The sequence below is a fragment of the Notolepis coatsorum genome (assembly GCF_963971535.1).
Source record: "Notolepis coatsorum genome assembly, chromosome: 5".
Classification (NCBI taxonomy): domain Eukaryota; kingdom Metazoa; phylum Chordata; class Actinopteri; order Aulopiformes; family Paralepididae; genus Notolepis; species Notolepis coatsorum.
In genome coordinates, this window is record NC_140169.1 from 148,738,846 (window position 1) to 148,749,678 (window position 10,833).

Consider the following 10,833-nt stretch of genomic DNA (forward strand, 5'->3'; position numbering starts at 1 on the left):
ATGTAGCCTGTCTGCATCCGCTTGGCACTCGATGCTCCATCAAGACGTCACCGTCACTTTCGTACCAACCGTGCCCTTATTGGAATATTTATGTTGACGAAACTGACTAGTTATATTCATTAAAGAAAGTTGATTAAATTTTTTTTAAATCTGATGAATCACTTTATTCACATTGAGGATTTTGTTTGAGGATCATAATATTTTGGGGTGGCTAGGTGGCGCAGTGGGCAAGGCGCTCGCCACCAACGCAGGAGATGCTGGGTTCGAGCCCAGCTCTCGGCGTTGCTACACGCTTGGCTGGTCGTTCATACTAATACAATTGGCAGTGTTAGGGGGTGGGAAGCTGGTGGGTGGGGATCGGACATTGTGGACAGCGACTCCTACAGGTCGGTTGGTGCACCTGCGCAGTAGAATCAGGAAGCGACGAGGGTGGCGTGTCCCTCCCACGCAGACCCCCGACACTGAGAGATCGTGCTGTACAGGTGAAAAGATGCGACGGCTGCCTCCTTGAGTACTGGAGGGGACACGTGATGCAAGGCTTCGTCCACATTGCAGCCGGTCAGTGGGAGGCATGGCCAAACAGCGTTCGAGACAGGGGAGGGGAGAATTGGACGATACGAAATTGGGGACGGGAGAAAAATAGAAAAATGGGAGAAAAAAAGAGGATCATAATATTTTTTTATGATTATGTCATACAATATGACGACAGGCATTCGAAGCGTCATTCGAAAACTTCAATAGAAGCTTCTAATGTAAAAAAAAAATCATTCGGTACAGCCCTAACTAAGTATTGATAACACACTTAGACACACTATTTTTCGGTTTCTTTTATTTGAAGAATGTGGTCACTGATGGGTTTTATTTCTTTAAAAAAAGAAAAAGAAAACATACGCCGGCGGGGGGAGGGGGGGGGGGTATCACGGACTACCGCAGCGAGCCTAATGAACGTGCCTCCCCCCCCTGGGACCCCTGGGTGTGTTAACTTTGTACTGAAGCCATGAAAGGATCTGTGTGGGTTGTCTCACCCTTTGTGATGATCCCCGGGGTATCCACCTTCTGTCGTCCTACAGCGAGGACTCTATATGCAACGTATTCCACCACCTAGAGCAGGAGGCATTTTATATTTTATATATTTAATATTACATTTGGCCCGGCAAAGTTATATTAATCAAATGCAAAAAATTAAATAAACATGTACGTTTCTCCTATGATAATAGCGCCCGCTTTTATTATGAAATTCGTAGCGCAGAATTTTATTTTGAAACAGGAAACACCTCCACCAGTGCCTCCGCCTCGCCACGACATCATATCAGCTGTACTTTCGAAAACTCTCGTTTGAGCGGAGATGCCACTTTTCGCATCGACACGCTCTGATTTCCATCCCATGGTTTCTGCTTGATGGACTTGTTTTGACTTTTCAAAGGTGTTTGACATGTATGCTAATTGTTACGTTCGAAGCGGTCCTGCGTATCTAGTTTCCATTCGGTTAAGACCCCTCCGCTCTGCATCGTCTGGTCGTCTCAGACCCACTCCTATCCGAGCTCCGGGAGGGTCATCAAGGAGAAGCCGCCTTTTTTCAGTCCTTGCCCCACAATGGTGGAATGAACTGCCCACCCCAGTTAGGAGCCGAAACACGTCCAATCTTTCGCCGTCGACTAAAGACGCACTTTCTTCAACCATTATCTGAATTTTTTTTATAAAAAATCGAACCCTAACTAACCTGTTATTTTAAAAATTTTCTCCCATCCCAATTTCGCCTCGCCAATTCTCCCTTCAATTCTCCCCTCCCCTGTCTCGAACGTTGCTAGACTATGCCTCCCACTGGTCGGCTGCAGTGAGGACCAAGCCTTGCATCACGTGTCCCCTCCGGTACACGAGGAGGCAGCCGTCGCATCTTCTCACCTGTACAGCGCGATTTCTCAGTGGCGAGGAGTAACGCATGGGAGGCTCACGCTGCCCCCGATACTTCCTGATTCTGCTGTACAGGCGCACCAACCGACCTGTAGGAGTCGCTGTCCACAACGTCCAATCCCCACCCACCGGTTTTCCCACCCCTAACACTGCCAATTGTGTTAGTATGAACGACCAGCCAAGGCGGTAGCAACGCCGAGAGCTGGGCTCGAACCCAGCATCTCCTGCGTTAGTGGCGAGCGCCTTGCCCACTGCGCCACTTAGCCGCCCCTTTATTGTCATGCACTTACTAACCTACACTGTAACACTCAACACTTTGATGAACAGTGTTACTCAGCTGACCAGCTTATCCAGCCTGGTTGTGTCCCCTGCTCTCAGTCCGCTGCCCCAGCAGGTCACAGCGTACAAGAAGGCGCCCGCCACCACGACTCATAGAACATCCTCAACATCCTTGTACAGACGTTGAAGGATCTCAGCCTTCTGAGGAAGTAGAGTCGGCTCTGGCCCTTCTTGTACAGTGCCTCTGCGTGTTTTGACCCGTTCAGTTTGTTGTCGATGTGCACACTGAGGTATTTGTAATCCTCAACCATGTCCACATTGACTCCCCTGATGGAAACGGGGGTCAGAGGTGCACTCCTCCTCCTCCCCAGCTCCACCACCAGTTCCCTGGTCTTCGTCACATTTAGATGACAGCGGTTCTTTTTGCACCATGTGACGAAGTCCACCACCAGTGCCCGGTATTCCTCCTCATTACCGTCCCACTATCGCAAGGTCATCAGAAAACTTCTGAAGGTGGCAGGCCTCTGACCGATAGTGGAAGTCGTTGGTGTGTAGACGGTGAAGAGGAAGGGAGAGAGGACTGTCCCCTGCGGGGCCCCGGTGTTGCTGACCAGTCTGTCTGACACACAGCTCCGTAGGCGCACGTACTGTGTGGTGCTGCCTTCTTGTCATTTAGGTTAGCTGGCAAACGAGAGGAAAATACCTCAAATCTGCTGTTCAAGTTTGTCACATATATATATAAGGTACATGTACATTACAGTGAAATGCTTGGTTCTGTATGAGCCTCCTGAGATTGTGTTTCATACAGTAAAAAATGAAAAGTAAAAGAGTAAAGACCAAACACTATACAAAATATACAAAACTAAAATGTACAGAATGCAAAAAAAACTCAAATGCAAAAACGAGGAGGTAGTGCAAATGTGTAAGAATAAATAGATAAAATATGGTGTAGTGTTTAAAAAGTGTTCAAAGTGTCTAACGTGAATTAATGTTTAAGGTGAATGTGTGGCGGGAGGCTCTGCCAACTGGGTATAGAACCCAGAACTACGTTTTCATGAGCCAACGTGTGCAGCAAGCCATGTACGCATTAAAAGATAAATCAGCTATAGCCTACACAGTATCATGTTAACTAGCTTGTGAACACATAGCTAACATTCGCTTGCTAACACATAGCTAACATTAGCCTGCTAACACATAGCTAACATTCGCTTGCTAACACATAGCTAACATTAGCCTGCTAACACATAGCTAACATTAGCCTGCTAACACATAGCTAGCATTAGCCTGCTAACACATAGCTAACATTTGCTTGCTAACACATAGCTAACGTTCGCTTGCTAACACAATATACACCTTGCTCTCTGGTCGACACTGGGTGCTACAATATACACCTTGCTCTCTGGTCGACACTGGGTGCTACAATATACACCTTGCTCTCTGGTCGACACTGGGTGCTACAATATACACCTTGCTCTCTGGTCGACACTGGGTGCTACAATATACACCTTGCTCTCTGGTCGACACTGGGTGCTACAATATACACCTTGCTCTCTGGTCGACACTGGGTGCTATATGTCAGGTTTCCCCCCTCTGCTGAATATTACTGTGCTGCTTGTTTGCCCTCTGGAGGGCGTGGTCTTCAGAGGGGACGTGGTCTTCAGATGGGGCGTGGTCTTCGGAGGGGGCGTGGTATTCAGAGGGCGTGGCCTTCAGATGGAGTGTGGTCTTCAGAGGGGGCGTGGTCGTCAGAGGGGGTGTGGTCTTCAGAGCCACTTTGAACTGTCTCTGCAGTGTCGGGGGTAAGGGGGGTAGATCGGTCGTTTTGGTAATCAAAGGGTTCCCGGTTCGATTCCGGCTCCTCCCGGCAGCGTGTCAAAGTGTCCTTGAGCAAGACACTTAACCCCCTAACTGCTCCCGATGAGCAGATCGGCACCTCGCACGGTCACCTCCGCCGTCGGTGTGAGAATGTGTGCGTGAACGGGTCCATTTACTGTAATATTTACAATTGTTCTATCTGATGTCATCAAAAATAAAAATAAAAAATCATTTTCAGAAGCACTGTAAACCAAACATACAGCCTAGAATATGTTTGTATACAAAGGCCCCAGTGAAACGGTACGTTTTCAGGTAGCTTTCTAGCCTCCGTCTGTGTCCCACGGACTTGTTCACTCCTCCCCAACTCTCCCAAAACTGCATTACTGCGCCTTTGAAACTGGATTTTCCTTTATATCTTTATTAACAACTTTTGTTTAGTTGTTTGTTTTTCCTGCTGTGTCAGCTGGGCTCGCCCGCTGCATGCATATTAATGTGGGAGCGTGAGACAGCCCTGCTGGCGGGCGGGACGAGGAGGACCATAAAGAACATCCATCTGTCACGTCCACGTCCCGTATGTCCCACTGCCGGCTCCGTCAGGCGGGCTGACACCCCGAAAACAACATTGCATCAATGCGGGACTAGTTTCTGAAGTTTTGAGTTATTTTACCTGTCATCTTTTTTTCCTGGTCGTTGCGCACATTTCACTACTGTCTGTCTGGTAGAGGGTGTAGAACTACCACATGCTGCCCTACTGTCAGTCTGGGGAGGGTGTAGACTACCACATGCTGCCCTACTGTCGGTCTGGGGAGGGTGTAGACTACCACATGCTGCCCTACTGTCAGTCTGGGGAGGGTGTAGACTACCACACGCTGCCCTACTGTCAGTCTGGGGAGGGTGTAGACTACCACATGCTGCCCTAATGTCAGTCTGGGGAGGGTGTAGACTACCACATGCTGCCCTACTGTCGGTCTGGGGAGGGTGTAGACTACCACATGCTTCCCTACTGTCGGTCTGGGGAGGGTGTAGACTACCACATGCTGCCCTACTGTCAGTCTGGGCAGGGTGTAGACTACCACATGCTGCCCTACTGTCAGTCTGGGCAGGGTGTAGACTACCACATGCTGCCCTACTGTCAGTCTGGGGAGGGTGTAGACTACCACATGCTGCCCTACTGTCGGTCTGGTGGAGGGTGTAGACTACCACATGCTGCCCTACTGTCGATTGTTAATTTCAATATAGAATATTCTCTTCAGGAGACCATCCCCGACATGGCTCACTCTCTTCCTCTCTCTTCAGGAGACTATCCCCAACATGGCTCACTCTCTTCCTCTCTCTTCAGGAGTCCATCCCCCACATGGCTCACTCTCTTCCTCTCTCTTCAGGAAACTATCCCCAACATGGCTCACTCTCTTCCTCTCTCTTCAGGAGTCCATCCCCCACATGGCTCACTCTCTTCCTCTCTCTTCAGGAGACCATCCCCCACATGGCTCACTCTCTTCCTCTCTTCAGAAGTCCATCCCCCACATGGCTCACTCTCTTCCTCTTTCTTCAGGAGACTATCCCCAACATGGCTCACTCTCTTCCTCTCTCCTCAGGAGTCCATCCCCCACATGGCTAACTCTCTTCCTCTCTCCTCAGGAGACCATCCCCCACATGGCTCACTATCTTCCTCTCTCTTCAGGAGTCCATCCCCCACATGGCTCACTCTCTTCCTCTCTCCTCAGGAGTCCATCCCCCACATGGCTCACTCTCTTCCTCTCTCTTCAGGAGTCCATCCCCCACATGTCTCACTCTCTTCCTCTCTCTTCAGCAGACCATCCCCCACATGGCTCACTCTCTTCCTCTCTCCTCAGGAGACCATCCCCCACATGGCTCACTCTCTTCCTCTCTCCTCAGGAGACCATCCCCCACATGTCTCACTCTCTTCCTCTCTCCTTAGGAGTCCATCCCCCACATGGCTCACTCTCTTCCTCTCTCCTCAGGAGACCATCCCTCACATGGCTCACTCTCTTCCTCTCTCCTCAGGAGTCCATCCCCCACATGTCTCACTCTCTTCCTCTCTCTTCAGGAGACCATCCCCCACATGGCGGAGGCCTACGGCTTCCAGTACGAGCTGGTCCAGTACATGTGGCCCCGCTGGCTCCACCAGCAGACGGAGAAGCAGCGCATCATCTGGGGCCACAAGATCCTCTTCCTCGACGTCCTCTTCCCCCTGGCGGTGGACAAGATAATCTTCGTGGATGCCGACCAGGTACAGATTCAACTAGAAGAAGAACTTTGTCGGTTCACTTATTCCTCCTAGGTAGTAGTAGTAGTAGTAGTAGTAGTAGTAGTAGTAGTAGTAGTAGTAGTAGTAGTAGTTTATTCAGTCATCATCTCACACAATACAATATACACCATCATTTAACAATATTTTATTTTACAGTGACTGAAAAGGTACAGACTGAAGCATAATGCTTATACATGCCTGTCCTATATTCTTAACAAAAATTAAGACTCCAAAACAGTATTCTAAAAGAAAATAGCGGAAGAAAACAGTATTTATTCACCTTTGTAGTTTAAAAAAATAGCTTTACAAACCATTTTCTTAAAAACCAAAAGCGAATGACTCATTCTTAACTGTATATCAGCATTGTTCCACAAGTTAACCCCAATAATAGAAATACATCTCTTTTTAATCCCTTTCTTAGCTTTTTGAACAGTAAATTTACAAATATCTCTCAAATCATATTTTCTTTCATGTATTGAATTTTTTTTTTGCTTTAGCTCTGTACATTATTTGCATAATTTTCTAATAAACCAAATCATTAAATTTCATAATATGAGACTTTATAAACAATGGATTTGTGTGTTCATAGTAACCAGCCGCTTTTGCAGTAAGACTATTGGATTTACTGTATTTTTAAATGTCGACCCCCATACTTCCACACAGTAAGATATGTAAGGAAGTATAAGTGAGCAGTAAATGATGTGCAAGGCTTTGTAGTTTAATATATCCTTACATTTATACAATATTGATACTGACTTAGATATTTTCCCTTGAATATAGTTAACATGTTGTTTCCATGTTAATTTCTGGTCAATAACTACCACTAGAAATTACACATAATAAGTAAGTAAGTACATTTTATTTCTAAAGCACATTTAAAACAACTGTAGTTGCACCAATACTTATGCTGTGTACATAAAAAAAAGTAACTGTACTTACAGTAGATTTCATTCATGGTTGTTGCTGCCCTGTCAGGGGCGCCTGGTGATACTAAATCCAGATTAAACTCTGACATTGGAAAGAGGAGATTTGGCCCGATCCATAGATGTATGACTTGGCCATAATAAGGTCATTTATAGGCCTGATATTCTATATTCATATTTCAAATAGCATGTGTCCGGATGCCAAAATTCTGTACTGTATCTACAAAAAAACCTGTAAATCATCTGCCCTTCATTCATTTGCTTAGCTTTTTTGTACACTTGATCTCAAGAAGGTGCTGAACGAGCTCAGTAAGAACCTACAACTTGATAGACAAACGTTGGAGATCAAGGTTTTAAACTCTGCAACAGAGGGGAGAATCTCAAGCTTGTGTTTGTGTTCATTCCATGAGGTAGAGGGGCATCATAGCAAAATGCAGATTTACCCTGTTCAGAGCAAACTCAGCGACCTTAACCCATTCTCCGCCGATGACGTGTTTACACGTCATTCTCCTCCATGCGTAATCTGCCAATGCTAAAGGCGTCTTTGAGATCAATATTTCATATTTTCGTCATGGTATTCACATTTCACCCACGGAGTCTTGGCTGGTGTTGTAGGACTCCGCTCAACTCTGCAACGCTTCAATACCGCCAACTGGTGGCCGATCGACGAGTTGCCAAAACCGGAAGTGGCCGGAAGTGCTTAGGCCGTCCCCTATTCCGTCCGGCCACTCGCTATCGCTCGCGGGACTCTATCCAGACACCGTGGATATCGATCCATTGCCATAACTCAATAAACAACATGATTGGACGTATATTAGTATTATACAAACCGGAACTGGATCACCTAGATCAACATCACATAACTGGGATCTGTTTGCGCCAGTGTGATCGCCCAACGGTAAGAGGAAGCTGCCGTGAGTTTCAGCGTTTTTGATTATTATTATCCATACAAACTGCTCTGATCTATATATCACCCATACTACATGAATCATTTAACGTCGGTCATTGAATTATAAACGACCCCCCCCCCCCCCCTCCGGTCACCAGCAGATGACCAGTCATGACGTTTAGGATCATGTACAGTTGAAATTTTTAATATAACGTTGATCGGTATCAAACTGCATTTGATCATCTAATATATGCATTTATGGCTATATCTCACGTTCTATGAAATACAGCAGAAAACGATAAAAACATATTTATACTCTGGACGGTATTTTAGTATGAATGTGTGAATGAAAAAGTAAAACGTTCCTACATCCTGAACGATAGATAATCGATGTTGAATGGGCCATAGTAATGTCAATTTAGCAATACAATTTAAAAAGTTATAGCCCTGCAAAGAAGGTGAACATCTCCATAGACAAATAGTGCTGGCAGAGAGGCTACAAGGATGGATATAAGCTCCGGCAGAGAATGGGTTAAATAAAGCTTTGAAATGAATAATAGTAGTAATAATAGGCGGTTAGGTGGCCGAGCGGAGATTGCGTTCGTCACCAACCCCGGAGCTGTGAGCTGGATTCGCCTGTTCGAATCCAGCTCACAGCTCCGGGGTTGTCACCAGCTTGGCTGGCCGTCTGCACTAATACAATTGGCTGTATTAGAGGGTGGGAGAAGCTGGCGGGGTGGGTCCGGGTCGTTGTAAACAGCGACTCCTACAGTTCGGTCGGGGCGCCTGCTAAGCGCGGATAGGACTTGAGGGGGATAGTGTGGTCCTCCCACACGCTACGCCCTCTCGATGAGAATCCGCGCTGCCAGGTGAAAAGAAGCGGTGATTGGCTGGACGTGTGTCGGAGGAAGCACGTGGTAGCCTCCACTCTCCCAGATGATCTGACTGTGGGGGGTAAGTGCGCAGCGACCAGGAAGGGACTGGGAATTGGCATACGACTAACATTGGGATGGGAGAAAATCGGAGGAAAATGGAGGGGGAAAAAGACAAAAAAAAAATAAAAAAAGTAGTAATAATAATAATAATAATAATAATAATAATAATAATAATAAACTGTATTTCTATAACACCTTTCATATAAGAATTGCATCCCAAAGTGCTTCACAGCAGTGATGTCGACACAACATCGACATAGCAAGAGCAAGTTGGCACAATTATAGACTAAGAGCAGATAATTGACATTAAACCTCCCTGAATTTCTTTTATAGATTTCTGTCTATTAAAATCTATAAAAAAGGATTGTGATAGATTTTTGTGTGAAAAGGTCACAGGTCCCACCCACTCCAGGGTCTGAGGCCCCACTTGTATTTGGGAATTGTGCAAAATAAAAGCAATGCATAGAGAGGTCAGAGGTCAGTTATGCACTTTCTGTTTTCTTCACTACTCCTTCTACAAATCTCGTACAATTGTCACAAAATTTGGTACAGGTCATCTCTGGACCGAGCTGACAAATAGTTACCTATTCTGATGGTTGTCCTAGTTTTAGATTACTAGATTACCGTATTTTTTTATTCCACTTTTGCTGTGGAAATGGTCGTATTTTTTCCGAAGTTTCAAGTTTCTTTTGAAGTCAGTCAATCTTTCTTCTTGAAGTCAGTCAATTTGAAGTTGGCATAACAAAAGAAGTCGAGGCCTGGTATTCCTTGAAAACAGCCCAATGTTTTAACAAGGTGCTTAAAAAGTCAAAATCGACCATTCACATTTAAAAGTTTTGTTCATCCATGATAAAATAGTTTTGAATTAATAAAAAAAAATTGTGTAACTTAATTGTCGGAAATTGGTTTTAAGCCATAAATATTGGATCCAACAGCATTTAAAAGTTAATTGTATCCTTTTAAATGAAAAATAGTGCTTGGAAAAGTACTTAAGTCCTTAAGTCATTTTGCAATGTCTGTGGGAACGCTGGTTAAGATTGGAAGATTTCTAGTTCTGTTTATACTGCATATATATATATATATATAATCTTCATACATAACCTTTTACATATCTGTAGATACTATAATCTATATTTGTACATATCCCTTACCTACTCTTACTAGTTACACTGCTGTCCAGTATGACTTACTACCAAACTGTTTTTATACCTGTATCACTATACATTAATACTACAACCCTGTACGTACATCTGATTAGCACTATTACTCAGTAATACTAATTTATATATTTTACACCCCAGTTTAATCAGCTGTACATTGTACATCTTGGTGCGCTTTTCACTTGGCTGCCCCCCCCCCCCCCCCCCCCCCCCTCCCAAACACAGATAGTCCGTGCCGACCTGAAGGAGTTGAGGGATCGCAATCTGGAGGGCGCTCCCTACGGCTACACGCCGTTCTGCGACAGCCGCAAGGAGATGGAGGGGTACCGGTTCTGGAAGAGCGGCTACTGGGCCTCCCATCTGGGGAACCGGAAGTATCACATCAGGTAGAGAGGGAGAGAGGGAGGGAGGGAGAGGGATGGAGGGAGAGGGAGGGAGAGGGATGGAGGGAGAGGGAGGGAGGGGGAGAGGGAGGGAGGGAGGGAGGGAGGGAGAGAGGGAGAGAGAGAGAGGGGGAGAACAGTACTGTTGTTGAGAAGTGGTTCTATTTCTAAAGGCCCCTGGTTCGGATCACAGATGACATGTGTTTTCTCTCACATTCTATCTCTCTGTTTCTCTCACTTACAAGAGTTGTCACCTCACTTACATCTCC

At 45.8% G+C, this 10,833-nt stretch overlaps 1 protein-coding gene across 1 annotated transcript in view; it reads left to right on the plus strand.

The window, feature by feature from the left end:
• uggt2 (UDP-glucose glycoprotein glucosyltransferase 2) overlaps positions 1-10,571 on the plus strand; it is a gene marked incomplete at its 3' end in the record, with an annotated part of 260,476 nt that extends 249,905 nt beyond the window's left edge. The window contains exons 34-35 of the mRNA XM_084314328.1: positions 6,074-6,256; positions 10,407-10,571. Of these exons, the coding sequence (XP_084170454.1) occupies positions 6,074-6,256; positions 10,407-10,571 (348 nt within the window). The remainder of the gene's footprint in view (positions 1-6,073; positions 6,257-10,406) is intronic.
• Positions 10,572-10,833: the final 262 nt, after the last annotated feature.